General features: G+C 32.9%; 2 protein-coding genes across 2 annotated transcripts in view; both read right to left on the reverse strand.

Annotated features, from left to right (window-relative positions):
* The window catches only part of LOC145292074 (uncharacterized), a 547,340-nt gene that overhangs the window by 370,721 nt on the left and 151,285 nt on the right, over positions 1–25,334 (reverse strand). The window lies entirely within an intron of this gene.
* LOC145292285 (ATP-dependent DNA helicase Pif1-like) lies at positions 14,492–15,862 on the reverse strand. The gene is made up of 2 exons (XM_080138610.1): positions 15,020–15,862; positions 14,492–14,533 (listed from the first exon to the last, which is right to left on the reverse strand). Exons 1-2 carry the CDS (start codon positions 15,854–15,856, stop codon positions 14,492–14,494), a joined length of 879 nt encoding a protein of 292 aa, XP_079994736.1. The 5' UTR covers positions 15,857–15,862.

Below are 25,334 nucleotides of genomic sequence, written 5' to 3' on the forward strand. Positions count from 1 at the left end.
GACATACAACATGGATTCCGTTTTTCTAGGCCTACAGTAGATGTACTAACATGGATATCTCATAGGATTAGCGGATCTCTCGACATAGGCTTCCTTTCTAGGTCAATTGCCTTCGCCATACCAAAGGCCTTTGATAGAGTATACCATAAAGTTTACTCTACAAAAATCCCCAGCTACGGTATTGGTAGAATTTTTTTTCAATGATTAAATCATAATCCTCTGATAGAATAGTGCTTGATGGGCAGAAATCAAAAGCTCACAGTATTAATGCTGGAGTCCTCAGAAGTCAATCCTGGGTCAAACTCTCTTCCTAGTAAACATAAAGTACTCACATCCTAAGATCATTTGTAGACATTCCTGTTGACGACACTTCCATCTATAGCTTCAAAGGCCGAATAATCCCAAGTTTTTTTCTGATTGTCTCTGATCTTGATCACGTGGTGCAATGAGGAAAGGGATGGCTGGTTATTTTTAATGCATCTAAAACTAAGCTTCTATCTTTTCATCGTAAATGCTCTGATCCTCGTCTGGCAGAAATCGAAATGAATGTTTCTCGTCTGGGGTATGTATATTAGAACCAAAATAATAAATATTCCTCTGATTTCAGATGCTTTGGGTATTTTAAAACCGATGTTTTGGCAACCTTCTAAGTTTGACCTTCACTCCTGATCTGAGATGGCACACTTACATCACATGCATTGCCAAGGCTGCTGGAAAAATGGTGAGATCGTCTGCCCGTCCAGTATGTATCTTACTGCAGATGCAATTTTCTTTCTGTATAAGAGCCAGGTACGTTCAAGAATTAAGTACTGTTGCCACATTTGGGAAGGAGCTGCTAGAAGCAGTTAATCCTGCCTTAACAGTTCAAAATAGACTTCGTACCTTAGCGGAGGATGCTCTTTTCTCATCCCTGCAACCTCTTTCCCACAGAAGAGATGTTGCGAGTCTGTCAGTACTTTATCGTTATTTTCCTGTCAGGTACTCGTCTTAGCCTCAATCTATTGTCCCTCCGGCCCTGACTTTCATGAAACACACTCGTCTGACTGAAACCACTATCAATAATTTCCCCACTCTTTATATGTGCCTAAATCTAAACGTAGATTCAATGAACAAGGCTTCTTTCTTAGAACTGCACGACTGTGGAAATCTGTTCCGTTTTCCTGCTTTATAACTGACTACAATATGGTTGTGTTCAAGTCCAACGTGAACAAATTCTTGATGAGTCATCCCCTTATGTAATTCAATTCATAAAATGTCCACTACTAACGATTACAACGACGTTTTCCTTGGCCACTGTACTCTTATTAACCATTATCTTCGAGTGGCTTCCGTGCCTTGATAAGTGGTGAGTCCTTTAAAGAAAGAGTTGAATTTGAATTTTAGTTTAAAATATTGGAAAGTGATTATTATTATGTGTTAAATGGGCAATTATAATTGTTTGAGTGACGCGCACTAATTTTAATATTGAGGCTTAAGAAAATGAGTTTTGTATTCTGCAGATATATAAATTGTAAGTATTGTTTTTCACAGATTACCCGGGCAACGGAGGAGCACCTGTTTTGTCAAATCAAATCAAATTTTATGTATGTATATGCTTATATATTTTGAAGAGCGCTATTCGATAATAATATATTTAAACAATCATTACGAAATCAGCTGCTCGATATAAAAGTGTTTATTGAAGACATATATTTTATTTTATTTAGTTTTATGTAAAAAAAAACTAGTAGCTTATTATGAAACTTTAAATACCTCCTAGTTTTTTTTTTTCAAATGTCTATGTATGTATATTAGAACCAAAATAATAAATATTCCTCTGATTTCAGATGCTTTGGATATTTTAAAACCGATTTATATTAAATATTATTGGCACACATTCCACCTTTGAACATCTAAATATTAATGATTTGAATAAAATTTGATTTATAGAAAGTGAAGAAAAATAAAACAAAAGTTTCTTAATTTACATTTACTCTCCACTTATCTCGGCATTGTTTCTATTCGTCCTGGATTCTCCTTGCCACTAGACTCAACCAGTGTCGATTGAGGAGAAATGTGGTTGTGGATTGCGCAACCCTTAATTACACACACAGCTGCCCCTATCCTGGGGTATCCTTTGTCTTTCGAGAGTGAGCGGAGGCATTGAACCATCTCGCAAAAAAAATCTAGTAAAACAATTAGGTTTACTTGGAATCAATGTGACGATCGATTCAATAAGACATGCGCAATGTCAGAGCCAAGATGCTAAGAAAAATCAGCGAATGCTGTAACCCACTCACGTAGCACAGCTGGGGCAACCAATCCCAGAAATGTTAAGATGTATAAAGGATATATATTGTAAGAACATCACACGGGTTAGAGAGGATTGAAGCTATTAGACAATTTATGAACTGATATAAACTGACGAACAAAAATATCATAACACTCATATGATACGAGCTGGTATCAGGTCAAATTATTCCCATGTATGGTATTGTGGAAAATAGAGCAGCCATAAACTTGAAGGAAACGAAGGGAACTTGAATCAACATGCGTCGTTTTCAGTAGATGTAAGCTGCAGTCATCAATGAGAAAGCAATGATAAAGAGTTATTTGCGAGAACACATTGTTATTTGCAAGGATTATCAGCAGAGTACTGGAAATATTGAGCGTTTGCTTTGTTTGTCGTTTGTAATGAGCGATCACTGATTATGTGAAATACCGTATACGGCATAATCACGTTGACACACCGGTTCCCGTCATATCACCGAAGTTAAGCAACGTTGAGCCTGGTCATTACTAAAATGAGTGACCAATTTGGGAAGTCCTGGTGCTGTATGTAGGAGGACGTCAACACCTCCCTGCGAAAAGTTGCAAAAACCTAACACCGTCATCTCCCCTAACGGGGATATACATGGGACTGGGGATCGCTTGTGAATTTCATACTCCCATGAAACTTCCTCCTTCGGAGGAAGCCGGTTAAACCCTGAATAGGGTAGGTGTTTATTGCACACACACACACAAATACCGAGGAGAGAGAGAGAGAGAGAGAGAGAGAGAGAGAGAGAGAGAGAGAGAGAGAGCAAACTACTGGAACGAGAGGCGAGAAAACTACTGGAACGCTGGAAACTCGTACACAACCCAAATCTCAGTTAGAGAGAAATATGGTTTGCATCAAGAAAGAAATATTATACAACTGTTATGATTACACAAAATCATTTATAATGGTTATTGGACGAGAGTAAGTGTATTTGAACTATGAAGAGACTTGTCATCCAGCATCCAGGGAACAACACTGGTTATTTCAATGTGCAATCACAAAACAAGGTATGTTGCTACCTGAAAGGTTAGGGGGATACTATTTGCAATTGTGTCTTACGGGGGCCTATAAAATATTGAGAAGCGAGATTCCGTTTGAATTACATATAAATTTTAGTATCTTAGGATAGCAATGAAGCAAGAACCAGAATTGTAATTCCGAAGTCTAACAATAAATGTTCCGAGAAGAATCGTCTCTAACATCTAAGGACTTAATAATGAAGAGGTAGTTTTTGCTGCTTGTTGGCTAAGTCAGGAGTATGTACGTCGGGCGGTCACAAGTGCTATAGTATCTAATTGCGCGGTATTTGTGCAGTACAGTGGTACGTATATTTCCATATTTATTTAATTCTTACCTCTTTACAACTTGTACAAAAAGTTTATTTTTAAGTTGGGAGTAGGTATAGTATAAGTTTTAGAGAGTAGCTTCCATGAACGTGGTAGTATATTGTTTTATGTTAGCTACAAATAAAAAAAAATAACTGTAAGCAGACATAATTCAATTTGAACTAATGCAAAATATAATTTATATAATTTAATTACGGAGTATTAATATAAAATGTTACTTGATTGGTGCTTTTTGTTTTTTAATTGATAAGAGAACATTTCCGGTTAAAAAGAATCATTTAGACTTGCGTGAGATTTATAACTCGGATATTAATTACGTAAAAACTAATGCCTTATTAACCTGCACTCCTCCTATCTATTTATTTCAACCAAACACGTATTGGTACTTGCGTACGAACAAAGTCTCAAAATATCATAACTTTTAATAGGGACAGGAAATAATAATAATTAAAGAGAAAATAAGTAGAATACGAAAATTAGAAAGGTGAAAAAATAAAAATGAGGCAGACAGGGGAATTTAAAAAAAAAGACAAAGAGAAAGAGGAGAAAAAGAAAAGTGTGCATTAAATGACGAAGATTACTTTAATAAATATAAAAATATGAAAAAATGAACTTGTTGAAAACTAATGATGAAGAATAAGACGTTTTAACATAAAAAAAGAAAAAGAAAATTAAAAAAAAACAGGAAAACAATTTTAAAGGAAAATAGGAGAAAAAAAACAATAAAAAACAGAAAATAGTTTTAGAGAAAAAAAAAGAGGGAAATAAAACAAAACTAAAATCTAAAAAAGATATAAATTAATATTTATGTAAAACTGATAAAAAAAAATTAAAATAAAATAAATTAATAAAAATAAGAAACGAGACGAAAAATCCACGGAATTTCAAAAAATATGCGAAAATATTAAACAAAACTCGATAAGGAAACATTGATATTGCTCAAATAGTAAGTAACAAAATTTAAAGAAGAGCCGGAATTATGTGAAAAGAAAAAAGCCGACGGAGTTTGTTGGTTATAAAGAGGAGAAGAAGGAGGTGGAGCAGGAGAAGGAGGAGAAGGAAAAGAAAAGTTGAAGATAAGTATAGCAAAGTTGGACGGAGACAAGCTAGATAAGAGGTCGTAAAAGGAAGTGAAAAAAGAGAAGTTGGAAATAAGAAAAATACAAAAAGAAAAAAGTAGAAAAATACGTTTGACAAAAGAAAGGGAGGAAACAGAGAAATGGAAGAAAATATGACGAGTTTAGAGAAGAACGCGAAGAGAAAAAGAAGTTTAGGGGAGAAGAAGGAAAAAAAGAAATAAAATAGCTAAAGAAAGCTGGAATGATGATGATGACGATCACAATAATAACAATAATAACAATAATTATAATAATCCAGATAATAATAATAATAATAATAATAAAGATAATAATAATAAAGATAATAATAATAATAATAATAACAATAATAATAATAAAGATAATAATACTAATAATAATAATAATAATCAGATAATAATAATAATAACGATAATAATAATAATAATCAGATAATAATAATAATAATAAAGATAATAATAATAATAATAAATATAATAATAATAATAATAAATATAATAATAATAATAATAATAATAGAAAAGAAGAAGAAGAAGAAGAAGAACTAGAAGGCAAGAGAGATAAAGGTATACCGAAAACCAGATAAAAAAAGAAAAGTTGGTAAAATATAAAAATAGAAGAATAGTAAAAAAAAAAAAATGAAAAGAAAGATAAAGACGAAGGGAAATAAAATAATAAACAAGGGGCGAGGTGGAAAAAAGGTGGAAAAAGAAGACCAAGTGAAAATAACAATATACGAAATCCCGCGCTGTATTGTAAACCTGTTCTGAGAGCAAACACGGAAATAAAAACAAACGCATGCTAATAAAATGCGAACATGCAATGTTAATACAACGACGAAATCGCAACATAAAGACAACAAACACGCATGCGTACACCGTTTCTTTCACTTAGTGTTTGTGTTGTTTTGTTTACATATATTTATAAACAAAATGTACATACCAAAACCCAAAGGACGCAACAACGTGACAAATCACCACCGGAATGTGACGATAATGAAGACAGTTCCCAATAAATAACCAAATTATATATATATATATATATATATATATATATATATATATATATATATATATATATATATATATATATATGTGTGTGTGTGTGTGTGTGTGTGTGTGTGTGTGTGTGTGTGTGTGTGTGTGTGTGTGTAAACAATATGGAAAAGCAATACAAATATTCAGCTTGATAAACGGCGTTCGCGTGTGTCGATAGTAACAGACGCATGTACGCCTATGAGCACATACATTAACTCTGGAGCTGAACACACGGACAAATGCGCGAGTACAAGGAAGGGAGAAGCAATTAGGATTAGAACGAACGAGAGAAGCCGTAAATACGCGTCTACTTAAATGACAAAACATGGTCGCGTATACACGGCACCAGAACAGGAGGAAGACAATGAAAAGTTTTATTTATTTTAAGACAGAAATTACATACTGTAATATGAAATTGTTGTCATGTTATACTAAAGGGACTTGAAAAGGCGAATCGGCTCTCTAAGATATCTCCCTTGCTTTCTCTTTCTCTCTCTCTCTCTCTCTCCCTTTCTCTCTCTCTCTCTTTCTCTCACTGTATATATGTATATATATTTATACATATATATCATATATATATATACATATATATATATTATTTATTTATATCTGTGCCTAAATCCAAAAGTAGATTCCATGACCAAAGCTTCTTTCTTAGAACTGCACGCCAGTGGAACTCTCTGCCGCTTGCCTGTTTCCCACCTGACTACAACTTGGACGTCTTCAAGTCCAACATAAACAAACTCCTGACAAACCGCCCCCTTAAGTAAGACACTCTATCAAAACCCCCAATACTAATGATTACTACAATACTATATGATTGATTACTGTACACGCAATAACACTTATCCCTGAGTGGCCTTCGGGCCTTGATAAGTGGTGACCCCATGTTACAGAAGATGAAAAGATGAGAGCATTGTTAAAAAAATCAGTTTCAAATACATATAGAACCTGATCTTTGATCTCTATTTAGCAGACACTCTTCAAAATCTGTTTTCTCAGCCGCTGATAGTGAAGTTGTTTAGATCTCTTATAAATATATATTACATTATAAATTTTGATTTCCACAAATTATTGAGGTCTCTGGTTGATTTAAATTTTGATACTATGAAAACACACATAAACACTCATGTATATATATATATATATATATATATATATATATATATATATATATATATATAAGTGGTGATATGTAATATATATATATATACATACATACATACATACATATATATACATATATATATATATGTATATATATATGTATGTATATATATATATATTACATATCACCACTTATCAAGGCGCTGAGGCCACTCAAGAATAAGGGTTATTGAGTGCACAGTTATCAATGAAATAATATCTTAGTAGTCATTATTAATGGAAATTTGGTAGACTGAATTACTTAAGGGGGCGGTTCATCAAGAATTTGTTTATGTTGGACTTGAAGACAGCAAAGTTGTAGTCAACTGGGGAAACAGACAAACGGAAGAGAGTTCCACAGGCGTGCAGTTCTCAGAAAAATTGAATCTACGTTTTGATTTAGGCACAGTTAAAGAGTGGGGAAAGTTATTGACAGTGGTTTAAGCTAGACGGGTGTTTTTCGAGAGAGCTAGGCGGGGGGGGGCAGATATTGCAGACGAGCACTTGCGGTGGAAATAACGATAAAACAAAGACAGGCTCCCTACGTCTCTTCTGTGAGAAAGAGTTTGCATAGAAGAGAAAATGGCACCCCCCACTATGTTACAAAGTCTCTTTCGTACTCTGTCAAGGCAGGATAAGCTGCTTCTAGCAACTCCTGCCCGGATGTGGCAACAATACTCTATCCCTGGACGTAGTTGGCTTTCATATAGATAGACAATTGAATCAACAGTGAGATATCTACTGGAGACGTAGAAAGCTTCCACTATTCTTCCAGCGACCTTGGCAACAGATTTGATTTACGTGTTCTATTTCAGATCAGAAGTAAAGGTCCAGCCCAGAAGCTTGTTAAAAACATGAAGGTTTCCAAGACGAAATCCCTCCATTTCAATTCATGTCAGATGAGGATCAGTTGACGATGTAAAAATTTGTTTTAGATGCTTGGTTTTAGATGCCTTAAAAGTAACCAGCCACCTCTTCCTCCATCGAACCACGTGCTCAAAATCCGAGGAGAGAGAATCAGAGTACTTGGTAATCTACAGCCTTTGATGTGTTGCCATAGATGGTAGTTTCACCAGCATATATATCTATGAATGTGTTTTGTGGAGATCATTGATGAAGATCAAGAAGAGACTTAGGCCCAGAGTAACTCCAGCATTAAAACTGAAAGATTCTGATTTCTGTCCATCAACCACTACTCTTATGAGTCTATCAGAGAAAAATGATTTTATAATTGAGAAGACATTTCCAGCTATACCCTAGCTAGAATCCTGTGCAGTAGGTCTACCCTATCAAAGGCCTTTGATATTTCAAGAGCAATTGCCCTAGAAAGGAAGCTTTTCTCGAGGGATGCACTAATCCTATGAGATAAAACCGTAAGCACGTCTGCTAAAGATCTAGCAGAACAAAAACTATATTGCATGTCACTAAGGAGGTTATTTCTGCTGAGGTGGTTGACTTATTTAATATGGACTCAAGTAACTTACTTATGACGCACAGGAGTCTTATTCGTCTGTACTGAGAGGGAGATGATCTATCATCTGAATTCTTTTATACATGTTATACTGATGAGATTTTCCAGGGGGTTGGGAAGCAATTCTCCTTCAGACAACGCTTAAACATTTTTGAGTATTGGAGCAAGTTCTGGTTGAGGCTTTGTGTGTGTGTGTGTGTGTGTGTGTGTGTGTGTGTGTGTGTGTGTGTGTGTGTGTGTGTGTGTGTGTGCGCGTGTGTGTGTGTGTTTATTACGGTCTCTCTTCTAATTTACCTAAAAAATTGATCACTCTGCTTGTGTTTTCCGTCACCGACCTTACACACATGCATAAATATTAAATATATATATATATACATTTATATGTATATATATATATATATATATATATATATATATACCTATTTCATTTACTCACATAAATAAATATACGAAAGTATAAATTTATGCGTAAACTTTAAGTATTTACTTCTAAAGTGCTCAATACGTAAGTAGAGCTAGTTAGTAAGTTATAAAATATATATGGCTATTAAGCTACACTGAATAGGACTCCTCAGGCTTATGCGCATAAGTGTAGGTTATCGCCATATATATATATTGCATATCACCACTTATCAAGGCGCTGAGGCCACTCAAGAATAAGGGTTATTGAGTGCACAGTTATCAATGAGATAATATCTTAGTAGTCATTATTAATAGAAATTTGGTAGATTGGATTATATATATATATATATATATATGCGTGTGTGTGTGTGTTTGTATGTGCATGTGTACATGCATGTATACATAAATATATGTTCTTTTCGATCACTGGCGCAGACTGCTGAAGGAAATGTTGGTTATTACATTAGCGTAAAAGTGACCTTAGCCATTAAAAGTAATTGAATTCTCTTTGTAATCAATAGAATAATAATGTAAATAAATGAATGCATTTATTTATTAGGGGTATAATTACCTTCATTAAAAGCAGATGGTTTTTTGATTCAGAGGGTGGTGAGGTGGACTCTTAGGAATTCTCTATTAATTTTCACAATTTCTGCTCTCGTTTCTAAAAAAACAATTTAGCATTTATTACGACCGCTTACGCGTAGAAGTCATATCCTGAATTTTCGATAAATATGCTAGCATATAACTAATACCTAACTTCATATATATATATATATATATATATATATATATATATATATATATATATATACTCAATTTACTCACATAAAATTAATATACGAAAGTATAGATTTATGCGTAAACTTTAAGTATTTACTTCAAAAGGATATCCAGCAAAAACGGAAAATGAATAATTCTGTCGTGTTCAATCAGATGTGCTTGAATATATATAAATATATATACATATATATATATATGTGTGTGTGTGTGTGTGTGTGTGTGAATATATATGTACATATATATATATATATATATATATATATATATATATATATATGCCTTTGGATATGCATAATCTTTTCACTCTTATAATCGCATTAAAAAAGGCAATAGGATGAACACTCAAAATTATCAAATAATGATTCTTTAAATTTAGGAAGTGTCATGTTGAAAACACTAAAAAATAAAATAATGCACTTAATTTATTTTCAGACAATTTTAAACCGTATGTTATGCAATCAGTATATGTGTATTTAATAACATTGTCAGTGTATATATAATGAATAAATGTCGCTGTCTTAAACGTGTGAATTGTCGTTGCTTTAGCTGTATTGTGAGTTGTTTTCTTAACCGTGTTGTTAGTTGTCATTGTCTTTACTGTGTTGTGAGTTGTCATTGTCTTAACCGTGTTGTGAGTTGTCATTGTCTTAACCGTGTTGTGAGTTGTTTTTGCCTAAACCGTGTTGCGAGTTGTTGCCTTAGCCGTATAATTAGTTGTCGTCATCTAAACTATGTTGCGAGTTGTTGTTGCCTTAACCGTGTAATTAGTTGTCGTTATCTAAACCATGTTGTGAGTTGTCGTTGTGTTAACTGTGTGGTGAAGTGTCGTTATGTTTACCATGTTGTGTGTTGTCGTTGCCTTAATTGTGTTTTAAATTTTCATTGTCTTAACCATGTTGCGAGGTGTTGTTGCCTTAACCGTGTGGTGAGTTGTCATTGTCTATCCTGTGTTGTGAGTTGTCATTGTCTTAATCGTGTTGTGAGTTGTTGTTGCGTTAACCGTGTTGTAAGTTGTCGTTGTCTTAACCGTGTTTTGAGTTGTCGTCGTCTTAACGGTGTTGTAGGTTGTCATTGTCTTAACCGTGTTGTGAGTTTTCATTTATTTAACCGTATTGTATTTGTCATTTTCCTAACCGTGTTGTGAGTTGTCATTGTAGTAAACGTGTTGTGATTTGTCATTGTCTTAACCGTGTTGTGAGTCTTTGTTGTGTAGTGTTCTCCATTGTGCGCATACATATATTTACAGCTTTTCGATGTTTAAACAAGAGACATACAACATGGGAACATCAGCAAAAGGGTCATTACTTCCAACTTTCTATCATGGTATTAAAAGTGCTTTTCAGCGTGAAGTCAAAATTTAAAGGCCGGAATTATATATGTGGATATTTCATTTATTCCTTTACGGTCCTTTTCAGACTTTGCACGCTTTGTATAAAACTCCAGTTTTCGAAGTCGCCTCTTTTTAACTTCCACGGGCGACAAAAGTCAAAAAAGAAAAACCTCCGCCCGCTAACGCGTTGCGTATCCAACTCTTCTTTCATAACTAAAATTCTACGTATCTCAACATCTACCTTTTCCATGACATCATCATCTACATGACGAAAGATCCCTTTTCTGTGTTTGTCACGTATCTTAGCGTAAATTCCATCTATCAAGTTAAGTTTTATTATATCATAATTAGGATCATTTAATTCATTTTTATGTAAATTATAAAATTATTAATTCCATCTACTAACTAACTAACTAATGAATTAATTTTATTCAAACAATTTTCACTACATAAATATATGCAAATAATAGGGGGAAATAAGTTCAATCCAGCGACTGACACCCTTTCTAACTCAACAATAAACAACAAAATATGCAAATAATAAATAAAATATTTATCAATATTCAAATTTTATTTTTAGCTGCAATATTTTAAGTCTAAAAAATTCTTATTTTTTACTTTACTAGAATATCTTGTTCTTTACTTTTCCAGGTTGAATTTCCTGTCCTTTACTTTTCCAGGTTTAATAAAATCTTAAGAATATTACTTTTCATGCGCACATTTTTCCATATAATCCATGATTTTTCCAGGCATTGCTATTGTATTAATATATAAATTTATAATATTTATTAATGATTGTCAAAAAAACATTAACTCTCAAACACACATTTATGCAATATTTATCATTCAATCCCAGTAGTTCCGAGCCAGGGTCTCTACCGAGACTGCGGTTCATGAATTCGTGATCTATATAGAGCGTAAACTAACAAAAAAGAAGATGGCACTCGGTGTCTTTTTAGATATTGTTGGAGCTTTTGACAACATACCCTTCAGTAGTATGTTCAAGTTGCTACGAGAACTCAATGTGCCACCAATACTCATCCGATGGATTGAGTATATGGTGAGGCACAGAACAGTTCAAGTAGAACTACTGAGGGCAACTGTTAAAAGGGAAGTAGTTAAATGAAACCCCCAAAATGGGATTTTATAACCTTTACTATGGGACTGTATGCTGAATCCTCTTTTAAAGGAGTTTAAAAATAGGAATATTTATGCCCAGGCTGATGCTGATGACATCGCAGTGCTGGTCGCAGGTTCAAAAGCATCATTGGTCAGACGCATTGCCAAAATGGCATTAAATATTCCTAATAAATGGTCTAATCGAAATGAATTAGAATTCAGTAGCCGTAAAACAGAAATGGTCTTGTTTACATATAAAAGGAATTGCCAACTTGGCGACCTTCTTCTGAGTGGACAGAAATTGAAACTTTTGCAGGAGGCAAGGCTGTTAGGGGTAATCCTGGACAGTAAGCTTACCAGGAAAAGCCACATAGAAAAGATTTCCTCCAAGGCGACTGCAGCCCTTATGCAATGCAAACAAATTGTGGGAAAAACCTGGGCAGTTAACCCGCATGTAATGAGGTGGATATACATTGCTATGGTATGTCCCATTTTGTCGTATGCATGTGTTTCCTGGATCCGCGGGACAGAGAAACTGTACTTGAGGAAGAAACTCCAGAAGGTACAAAGACTTGCTTGTTTAATGACTTCTTCAGCATATCCGAGCACACCTACTGGAACATTGGAGATGCTGTTGAATATCCCTCCGATTAAAGAATTCCTGAAGGCAGAAGCGATACAGGGATCCTATAGAATAGATCTCATGGGTCTGTGGTGGTCAAGATCTGTTGGGACTACTGGAAAAACAAAGAATCACATGGATTTGTGTAATGAGGCTAGGAAGGAACTACCACTCTTGCATGTGCCGGATATGACTAAAACCAGATCATTTGAAAAGCATTTCACATGTATGGTTTATGACAGAACAGGCGCAAGAGATTACGAAAAAGAGCTGGAAAGCAACGTAATCAAATGCTATACTGATGGATCTAAAATGAATGATAGGATTGGTGCGAGTGTTTATATAGAATACTCAAACCACTTCACCTGTCAAAAATCTTATCTTGGTAAACTGATGACGGTCTTCCAGACAGAAGTCTTCACCATACAGGTATCATCGGATACAACACCAAACACCAGTCATGAGCTGGCACCATTGGATTTGGTACCAAACACCATCGCCGCCTTCACCGAAGAGCAGGATCTCAGACCTAAGTCTGACAAGTCAGCTCTAACATTCGGTAAACATCACGACAAAAACCGAAGAAGAAGGAGAGATAGCGCATGTTTAAGGCTTTTGAATCTTAGGTTCTGATTATGGAAGAGGTTCAGCAACAGGAAATAGCTATCCTTTCAGATAGTCAGGCAGCTATTAAAGCATTGGAGAATAGTACGGTAAGATCCCAAACCGTACTGTGCTGCATTGAAAATCTAAACCATCTAGGAACAGAAAACCGCATATCTATTTCCTGGACCCCGGTCATGAAGGGATACAGCGCAATGAAGAAGTTGATAAACTGACAAAAGAGGGATCAGAACTTCTAGTAGAGAGCCCTGAACCCTTTGCTCAAGTCCTGTATGCTATCTGTCTTTCTAGCATCAGAGAGTGGTCTACGAAACACCTAAAGGAGGCGTGTAACACAAGGATAGACTGTAAAAAGACAAATGATAACGTTGGTTGAGTATCTACCTGACTATGTAAACGTATCCTAAGTCTCACCAGACAACAAAAAGATATGGTAAATCAGATCCTTACAGGGCACTGTAATCTCGAGAAACACAAGAAAATCATAGATCTGGCATCATTACCCACGTGCCCGAAATGTGGTGAAGAGTATGAAACACCAGAACATCATGTATCTGTGTGTAAAGGTTACAAAGGACTTTGATTAGCACACCTAAGCTCAACAACACATTCAATCAGGTCAGTGGTTGATAAGCTGAACATAAGAAAACTGGCTACATATGTCAAGCAGGCAGCAAGACTTGTAGAGTATAATTGATATCCAGTTCAAATAAATAACCTACAGTGAATAATCGCAATGGGCCTATTTACAGGCCTTCGCGAAGTGTCTGTAAGGACCTAAACTTTATAGTAAAGTCCTTCAGCCACCACTGGTTAATAATAATAATAATAATAATAATAATAATAATATACGTTGAGTCCAAGCCTATAAATTAAGTTCAAGCCTATTGTTTTAGTCCAAACATAGAATTTTTCACAGTTTTTCCATGAACAAAAGTACAATGTCAGGCAATTTGGCAGGAAATTTTGTATGTCTTTTTGTGATTGTATTGTCACTGATTTGTTCCCAAACGTCATTTTCATTTTTGATCAAAGCAGGGTAATGTCCTGCTCTGGTAGTTGGTCCTCTATGAACGACTGCAGCTTTCAGAGAAAAATTATTGCCAAAGATTTGCTGCTTCTTTGAACTGAAGTTCATTACGTCACAATTGATTCTTTCTTCAATATTAATATTTAGATTGATTAAAAATCTATTGATTTGAATAATAAGATATTTTAATTCAGGTGGGAATTCAATTCTTGAAGTAACTTCATGTTCTGAATTGAGAGAACATGTATCACAATTTTTCAGAAGAGAACTTTTCATAATTCGATTAATTAAAAATTTGAATTGCTGATGACCATTTTTTGGTTGCAATAGCAAATCTTCTTTTCCATCAATTGGAAGTTGCACTTGTCTCCCACAACCAGGACTTATGTTGCAGTTGATATTTCATTTGTAAAATAGTTGCAATTTTGTTGATGCAATCTAATGCATCTGGCAGTATCAAATTTGGCAAAGATAAATTTTTGTTGAAAGTCCCTTTCAAAATTAAGATACATTTCTTTCCAAAATTCATGAGCACATTGTTGATTTCCATCATTGAATCCTCCACCAATAATTCTTTTCAAAGTAGCAACAGAATTTTTATTATGATAAAGAATATTTTTCATTTCTTTTGAAAATTCATTATCAATGCTAAAGCTATTCAAATAATCATGGAAATCAGTCAACTGATTAATTGATTGCACAATTGAATTAACAAAACAATCATTGCTTCTATTGATCAAAGGCATTTTAGGAACCAAATTTGTAAAATTATTTTGAGTTTTCTTCTCTTTAGTAGTTGGTTCTTCTATTTGTCCCATTTGCAATCGCTTGGTTCTTTTCTTTGGCATATAGGTAGCATTTGCCATACACGGTGGTTGTTTTCTACAAGGTGGCAATGGAGTCAATTCTGGCCTTCCAGAACTAGTCCTCAATCTGTTGTATTCTTCCCAAGCAGACTTGTCACACATAATTAATGATCTTGGATCAAAGTTAGACAAATAAACATTGCACAATTTTCTAGCTCTTGAAAGAGCCAAATAAGCCATTCCATCAGCAAAAACTTGAGTTCCCAAATCAGCAATAATGCCATCCACACTCATTCCTTGAGATTTGTGAATGGTAATGGCATAAGAGAGTGACAATGGGAATTGATTTCTGGTAATATATATGCCAGGTGAAATTTCATAATTAGCTTGAATTTTTTTAACAGTAAAAGATTCATTTCTATGATCAAATTGAACCACAATGGATTCAACATTAGTGCCTTTACCAATAATATCAGTTACTTTTCCAATAACACAATTGCAATAACCTTTTTCTACATCAATGTTTCTCTTCAAAATCACTTGGGCACCAATGCCAACTTTCAAAATAGTTTCTAATCCAGCTGTTTCTGATGTTTTCTTTGGTTTATTATTTTTAATTGAAACTTTTTTCTTCTTTTTTACATTCTTTTGTCTCATTCCAGAATCAACAGCTGCAATTTCAATAGTTTTAATGCTGTATTTTTTTAGCATTTCATTATTCAATTCATCTACAGCTTCATTCATAGGAAGTATGCAAACAAATTTCAATTCAGAATTGGAAGACAATTCAATAAGTTTATCTGCAATTTCTCCAACTTTTGCTTTTCTACCAGAAAATAAGCATCTTTGTTTAAGAGTGATTATATCTGAGTCAGAGGGTTAACCAATTCTTATTCTCCCCAAGATTTCACTATAATTGTCTTTGTCATCTTTTTGTCTCATATTAATAATGAGCTCATCATATTCAAAATATTTCCATAATGAGTGTCCACAAATGCCAATTTCTGTTTTTTTGGCATCAAATGCTGTAACTCTTGCAAAAACTGGCTTTTCATTGACTAGTGGCAGTTGCAATAAGTCTCCAAACAATAAAATGTTCATGTTTCCAAATGGATATGTCATTTTATTTGAATTCCCAAAGATTTCATCCAATCTTTTGTGAATGAATGCCAGCATTAAATGACTGACCATGCTAATTTCATCAATTATTATTATTCTAGCATTTTCCAGAATTCTTCTAAAAAATTTGACATCATCTTTTTTCAATTCTTTGTAAACAGGAAATTTTCCATGTTGAACACTGATCATGAGAGTGCTATGCAAAGTGTTTTCTTTTATTTGAAAAGCACTCATACCAGTTGGTCCACAAATTATAATTGGCATGGTATCTTTGACATTAACCATTACAGTAATTTTGTCAGAAATGGTGTCAATCAAAAAGCTTTTTCCTGTTCCACCAACACCAGAAATGAATTTGAGTAGTTGTTTACAGTCTTCACAACTGCATCTAGGAATAGGTTTTTCTTTATTGCAATGAAGTTCTTGTTTTTTAATTATACTAATAACATTATCATAAATTCTTTTTTGATCAGAATTCAGTTGAGCTTCTTTTTCAGCTACTGATTCTTCTGTGACTTTTCTCTCAACAAAATCATTAACTATTAAATCATTATTATCAAATTCTTGCTCTTCATCAATAATTATTTTTTGTATTTCTTCTTTTTCAACTTTAATTTCTAATTGCTTTGCCAACTCTATAGATTGTATGACTTTTTTCTTTATATTTTCATAGTTAATCATTTCAGGTAATTCAGAAGAAAAATATTTGAAAGCTTCTTCATATGTTGTGAAACCATTTAATAAATCATCTTCTTCCTTTCTCCAAGGTTTGAAAAGCATAAGCCAATTGTGAAAATATCTTTCTTTGGTTTCTTTATTTAAAGGAACATATGGGGCCTTGACGACTTTTTCCTTGACTTGCTTTGTCATTTATCATTTTCATTTTCTTAGCTTCTTCATTTTCAGAAGGTTTAACAGATATTTTTTCATAATTAATTGCAACTTCATACAAAGAAACTTTTTCCAAAGATGATGGTCGATTTGGATAATAGTTTTCTACCATATTTTCATGAAATATGTTTGTAGAAGATTCAGGAAGTTTTTCTAAATATTCTTTTGACTTCAATCTATGTCCTCTTTTGCTAGGAATATCAGCTCCTACCCAAATGACTTGATCAGATGCACCAAATAAATGGTGACCCAATAATCTATCAGCACATTCATAAGCTCCAATGTCTCTTTTACCAATTAGTTGAAGTCCTGCTGATTTGAATCTTCCATATTTTGATCCCTTTTCATCCAAATTATCCCAAACACCTTCAGCTTCATTCTTTTCAGCTTTAGTTTGATATCTTGTCAATATCATGCTATCTTCTCCAATATATTGTACATCAATATTGGATTGCCAAATTAATAACAATAAAGGATTATAGTCATTTACAAGTTTTTCATCCACACTTCTCTCTAATTGATACAACTTTTTTTATTCCTTTTCCAGTTTTTCTTGATTTTATACATTCACCAACAGTAAAAAAATTAAAGTTTCCTTCAGATTTAGGAAATCCAAATCGACACTTTTTCACTATATTTTTGCCTTTTCCATATATCCTCCAGCATGTTTTTCTACAAGAATGAACTTGAAATCTTTTAACCAAGTTGTGAAGTGTTGGAATAGAAACTGAAGAGGCATTCTGCAAGTTATGTTGATTGATAAATTTTTTAATATCATTAAATGATAGAGAATCTTCAGTATATATAGGTGCTCCTTCCACCCATATTTTCATGTGAACATGGGGAGTTCCTCTTTGTTGATATTCAATCCTCCAAAAATAATGTGCAACTTTTCCAAAAACTGGATTGTCTTTTGCCAAAATTACTTTATTCATCACAGCTTGCAATCTGTGATAAAAATGTTCACTGACTGCAACAACATCATTCACGCACAATGTACTTGTTCTCATAGTTCCAACATTACTTACACCACTGTTCAATTTTTCCAAAAATTCTCTTAAATCTGGCCAAAAATATTCAGCACATGATAAAGTGATAAAGAAGGTAGAAGGGCCAAATTTTTCATCCATTGTGTGCAAATCGGATGCTTTTCTATTCCAAAATTGTTTGGATCCTCTCACATTGGCCATCAGCATTGAAAGATTGCCTTCTAATCTTTTATCATTATTATGAACCTGTTGATTAAATTGAGCCAATGTCATTTGATTGCATTTGAGAGATTTCATAATCGCAAAAATTCCCGAATCCAATGCTCTTTTGTCAGCTTTGTCAACAGAATGAAATAAATACTGAATATATTTCCTAAATCTTGGATCACAATGCCTTAATCTGTTTCTAGTGTACATATAATTTGGCACTTTTCCATATGGTCTGTTGTAATTCATGCCAAATCTTCCTTTGCACAAGATTTTAGGAAAGCACATGTAATCCAAATTTGGATTATCATCTTTCAACAAATTTCCTTCAACTTTTTTCATTTTATAAATTTCAATGTCTTTTTCATTTGGTAAAGTCGGATACATTCTTTGAACAGTATGATGTTCATAATATGTATCAGCATCTTTTTTTGATAAATGACTCAAAATGCAATCATCAGATTTAGTTTAACTACCTTGCCCAGTGCATAAAACAACATTATTGAGATCTGATGTTCTGTCAATTTCAATGTCTTTATAGAATGGATTGTTTGCTTTGAGTCAATCCAGTGCATCAAACACATTATCCAATTTGACCAATGATTTCCAAATTTTCTTTTGAGTTGTAGGAATTGAATTAACTATAATTTGTAAAGAATTTTCTTCTTTTGATGGGAAAGTGTTCCTCACATGGTTGATTGTATTTTCTTTTGGCATTGGCAAATGTGTTGCAATTCCTTTAATAGCAGAAACCATATCTGAACTTGGTCCTTTGTATCTTTGAGGAACAAGTTTTATCACATTAATAAAATATTTCGCTCTTTGAATTAAGATTTCTTCACAAATGTTCAATTTTTCCAACACTTCTGGAATTTCATCCACTCGTAATCCATTAATTTATGCTAATGTAGGGATTTTATTTTTCTTCAAAAACCTTCTACAATTATTGCAAATTTTGCATGGTAATATATAATTTTCTTTAATTATTTAATTAACTTCTTTTTCCCAGTCAGTCCAAACTTTCAAAAATTCATCATATTCTCTTTGTTTGCAAATGTCACATGAATTAATTTTCATTTTTTCATGTCTTTGCTAAAATTTTTATTAATGTGACAAATTTATTCACAACATTATTTTCTGAATGATGTTCTTGATTCTCTCTTTGTTGCAATCTTTCTATTAATTTTGAAGTCTTAAGATTATAAAATTCAGAGTCTAATAATTTTTCAAACATTGGCCAATTTCCTTCTAAGAGACAAATATCATAGAGATCCAGCCAAATGCAAACAGCTCTTAATCTATACACATGAGTGACAAAAGTTTTTTTATCAAACTTTTCTTATCATATTTTTTCATTTTTTGTTCTTCCATTAATTTGTGTTTATTTTTATAATTAGTTTGATAAATTTTCTTTTTCTTTCTAAAAAAGACATTATTCTTATTTTTTACTCAAAAATTTCTTTGATAATCTTTATTTTTATTATTGTATTTTTCTTTATTTTTCTCTCTTAATTTTTTTTGATTTTCTTTATTTCGAATTTTAAATTTTTCAGTATATTTCTCTCTTATTTTTTTTTGATTTTCTTTATTTCGAATTTTAAATTCTTCTTTATTTTTATTTCTATAATTTTTTTGATGTTCTCGATTTTTAACATTTATTTCTTCTCTATTTTTTTCTCTATATTTTTTTTGATATTCTCGTTTTCTTTTTAAATATTCTTCTTTATTTTGTTCTTTAAATTTTTTTTGTCTTTTTGCATTTTTTGTTTTTTCATTTTCCATTTTTCTTTTTCTTGTATTATTTTGAAGTTCATTTTTGTTTTTCATTTCTTCTTCATTTAATTGATTACCCATCTCATAATTACTTCCATTATTACTATTCTCAGGCCCATTGTCATCGACATTTAAAGTGACATCTGCTTTTATCCTTTTTTTTATTTATCTTTAAAAAAATCTCCTTCAGACGATTTTTTTTCTTTTTTTTGTAAATAAATATATATTTATTATCATTATTATTCCAACTTCGTTGTTAATATTATATATATAAATACACGCACAGAAAAATACAGGAATAATCGACAGTGTTGTCTGTTTTTCTAAAAAACAAAATAATATTTCTCTTTCATTCCCTGACCGAATGAGATAAATGAATAATAAAATGCATATTAAACAATCTTGAAACTATTTTCAGTATTTCCGAGTCAGTTTAAATAAAGTTGTGTTGTTTTTTCTTTCATTTCTTCTAATAAAATAAAATAAAAACTAAACCTTTTATTTTATCCAAGTTTCATTGTCATCGACATTTAAAGTGACGTCTGCTGTTATCCTTTTTTTTAATTTACCTTTAAAAATCTTTAAACTATTTTCAGTATTTCCTAGTAAGTTTAAATAAAGTTGTGTTGTTGTATTATTCAACTTATTTACTTCCGAAACTAGGTAAGCAGGTTCACTGCTGCTGATGATAATATGGACAAGACACGATCTCACAGCAGCAGCAGCAGCAGCAGCAGCTCTAAGAGTAATAGTTATAATAATAACTTGGAACCGGCGAATTATTAGCATATTAATAGTTCGATTTTCATCGGTTTTTAATTTTAATCGATAAATTCACTATTTTTTGCTATAAAATCATAAGGAGAGTTAAAAAAAAAAGTTCGTTTTTTTAACTATAAAAAAAACGATGATAATATGGACAAGACACGATCTCACAGCAGCAGCAGCTCTAAGAGTAGTGGTTATAATAATAACTTGGAACCGGCGAATTATTAGCATATTAATAGTTCGATTTTCATCGGTTTTTAATTTTAATCGATAAATTCACCATTTTTTGCTATAAAATGATAAGGAGAGTTTAAAAAAATTTAGTTATTAAAAAAAAGTTAAGTTTTGCCTGCTTCCCTCCGGACTACAACTTGGATGTCTTCAAGTCTAATGTTAACAAATTCCTAATGAACCGCCCCCCCTAATTAAACACTTCATAAAATCTCCTCACTAACGTGATGTACTTGCAATAACCCTTATCCCTGAGTGGCTTCCGGGCCTTGATAAGTGGTGATCACTGTGTAAAAAAAAAAAAAAAAAAAAAAAAAAACTATTTATATACAAAAAAAAAGTTATGCAAAATAAAAAAAAGCGTTAGTCACTTATGTACTTACTCTCCTGTTTGTGAACCCACATATTTTGTTGTAACATTTTTTCTACTGAACCAATTTTCGAAATTTTATTTTCAAAATGTAGCTAATGAGGTGTTCTATTCAACTATATAACCTGTTTGAAATTTGGTTGAACACGGAATTAGTGGTGGGGGTTTGAATGCGTCTCGATTCATTCAATTTCGGACTTAAGCATATATTCAACCACTACCGTGGTTGAATGATACCTTCAATCAAGCCTCCAAAATAAAATTTCGTATTATACTGAGTTGTGAACCTTTGGCGTGTTCACTTGTTCGTTTCTCTTCTATAATGCGCTTTTGTCGCAGTTGTTGATTGTGTTTTGTGACCTAGGAAGACAGCAAGTTACTGCACGGTGCTTTTGTTCGAGGCGAGAGGCTGACATCAAAGTCTCAGAAATTATACGTTTAAACATTATATTATTATGGCACAACATTCCTGTTCTTTTTGTTCTTCCCTGTCATATCACAGAGTACGCATATGATTTTGTCCGCCCATATCCACTGCAAAAGTGTCGCGATCAAACTCTATTTGGACCACTCTGCCGGTCGCCAGCCCCCAACCGCTATCTATATAAGGTTGTCGTTGGTTTGAAAATTTATAGAGCTTATAGCTCATTGGAATTTTACGAAACAATCGATCTCTTTACATACTGCGCATTGATATATTAGTATGTAATTAAATCCTTCACCGCACACACCGTCAGATTAGCATTAAAATTCTCTTTCAATGTTTTGGAGTTTGGCGTTACGAATTTCACTAAACACTTATATCAGAATATAATTTTTGTATAGTGTGTAGTTTATAAGGCCATATTTCAGGAGGGCTTTTTAAGTATCTGTTCTCCCTTTACATGCGTACATCTTTTCAGAAACACGAAAATGTACTTATAATAGTGAGTATGTGTTATATTGTTAGTCTACCGGAAAGCACCGGAGAGTAATATAACATATAATGTATATAATAATATATAATATATAACGAGTAAGTATATATATATATATATATATATATATATATATATATATATATATATATATATATATATATATATACTAGCAGAAGTACTTGTCGTGTACTTGGTTAAAACACAGCCTTCAGAAAATGGACTCTGATTTATGAAAGTATGAAAGGTTATGAAAAGGAAGGGTTGTAAAGAGATAGCTTCGAATTTGGGGGTATCAAAACCAAAACAAAATATGATGAAATAAAAATAAAATAGATAAACCCCATAATTTATTATACCATACCTGTTCACACTGAAACACTTATCACAATATTCTGTGGATCTATATTAAAAATCCTTATGTTGATGCTGTTTTCCGAGGTTATCTTATTTGGGCCGAGAGTACTAAGTGACTTTGAATATTTAGTCAAAGCTTACTTGTATGGTAAAGGCATCCCCGTGCCAGGTTATACAGAGGAACCCCTGTACAGAGAGACTTTAGATGCTCGATAATAGTGCCTAGTAGGCAGTCAAGTTTTCTCCAGTAGGCATTTAAGTTCTTTCCGGTAGGTTTTCAAGTTCTCTGTGCATGAATGCATGTTCGTATGCATAAACAAATATATACGCATCATATAAATAATTGGATTTGGATGTTCGCATGTCGGAACGGCGAAGACCATTTGCTTATCATGGATCGGGGGGGGGGGGGATAATGGATGATACGCGCTGAATTGTGAATCCAAGGTTGCGCAATTCTATACAAGTCTTTTTCTGAGTTGGCACTGATTGATTCCACTTTTCAATAAGAGGCCATAAACAACCGGAACAATACCGAAATAAGCTGAGAGCATATACAGAAACTGGTTTGTCCCAATGGTCACCTATTTTATCATTGAACAAGCTCAACGATGCTTAACTCTTGTGATTTAAAGAGAAACTGGTGTTTCAACGGGATTATGTCGTATATAATAGTAATAAACAACATGCTTATGTTGCACTAATAAGAGAAGCATACCATATTAAACTTCTGTGACGTGTGGTAAGTTTTTTTTTCTCCTTCTGTCTCTATTTAATCTCCTAGCTCATTACATCCGTCCTTCTTTTTTCTCTATCACCCACACCGTGTCTTTCTCTTTCTCCCATCCATTTTTCCTTTTCTCTATCATCGAATTACCATAAATAAGATGCCTTTCCCTCTCGAAATTATTGAAGTATAACAATGTGTTCCCATTATGGTGATTCTCATTGTTTAACGCGTACTTCAATAATTTATACTTACCTCGTTAAACATTTACTGTTTATATGTGTAATATATTGAACTATCTTGATGATGCTTCACCATGGTTATAGCTGTGTTTCCTTATTTATTTTTCAATTTTCCTGTAGGAAAGCAATTTATACTTGGTCTAAATGTACTATACAGATTTAATCAGTATTAAAGTGATTCAAACTGCATTACTTCGTTTAACAATGTTAGAATTTACGAAGAAGAATACTCTGCCTATGTTACACATAGTGTTGTCTGGGATAAACATTAAACATCGCGTTATCCTTTCATTAGTTTAGAAGATTATCTTGTAAGGATATGTATGCAAACACACACATACACTCACACACACACTCACACACACACACACACACATATATATATACGTTTTATTTTTTATTACTGTATATTTCTGTTTAGTTACATTATTGTTTCAGCTACCCGGCCGTTTTTTGGCCGTCTGTAGCTTCCTCAGACTTTTACAGAAATGTTCGTTGTTATGGGATGAAAGACGGCCAAAAAAACGGGCGGGTAGCTGAAACAATAATGTAACTTAACAGAAAGATACGGTAATAAAAAAATAAAACGCATGTTTGCTCTACAACAGTATTGAGCACTTTGTTCAGTTTTTATTAATTACCATTTCTACTATATATATATATATATATATATATATATATATATATATATATATATATATAAAGCTGAACGTCTGTGTGTGTGTCTGGTTAGGAATAGGCTCCCATATGGTTGACTATTATAGAAAATTGATCACATATAATGGTAGAAGATGTATCGAGACACAGGAATGGGTATGTTTGATCTGGCATAATGATGATTCATTAAAATTGTGGGGTCTGCGTACGCGCCTGTTCCACAAAGTATGGAAATAAAAAAATTAAAACCAAAAAAAAAACGTTTACAAGTGTTTTTGATATAGATGTACATAAGAATAATTTGATAAGTATGTTTTAACTTAAATAGGGATGGTATTATAAAATTGTGGGGTGTGCGTTCGCGCCTGGCCTTCATAGAATGGAAATAGGCACAAACTTTAATAAATACTTTTCATATCTATCTGCGTAAGTATACTTTGATAATTATGTTTCAGTTTGAAGAAATATGGTATAATAAAATTATGGGGTGTTCGTTCGCGCCTAACCTCCATAGAATGGAAATATGTCACGGGGATGCCTTTACCATACAAGTAAGCTTTGACTAAATATTCAAAGTCACTTAGTACTCTCGGCCCAAATAAGATAACCTTGAACTCGGACAACAGCATCACCATAAGGTTTTTTAATATAGATCCACAGAATATTGTGATAAGTGTTTCAGTGTGAACAGGTATGGTATATTAAATTATGGGGTTTATCTATTTTATTTTTACTTTCATCATATTTTGCTTTAGTTTTGATACCCCCAAATTCGAAGCTATCTCTTTAAAACCCTTTCGTTCCATAACCTATCACACTTTCATAAATCAGAGTAAATTTTCTGTATGCTGTTTTTGAACCCGGTCAAGAACGGGTACTTTTGTTAGTATATATACAATATATATAATAAAACGTAAGAGCATTGATAATTTATAATTAAAATAAAAAATGAAAAATCGTTTCATAAGGAAGAA

Source organism: Euprymna scolopes, chromosome 13 (genome assembly GCF_053919585.1).
Source record: "Euprymna scolopes isolate OS-2025 chromosome 13, ASM5391958v1, whole genome shotgun sequence".
NCBI classification, from domain to species: Eukaryota; Metazoa; Mollusca; class Cephalopoda; order Sepiida; family Sepiolidae; genus Euprymna; species Euprymna scolopes.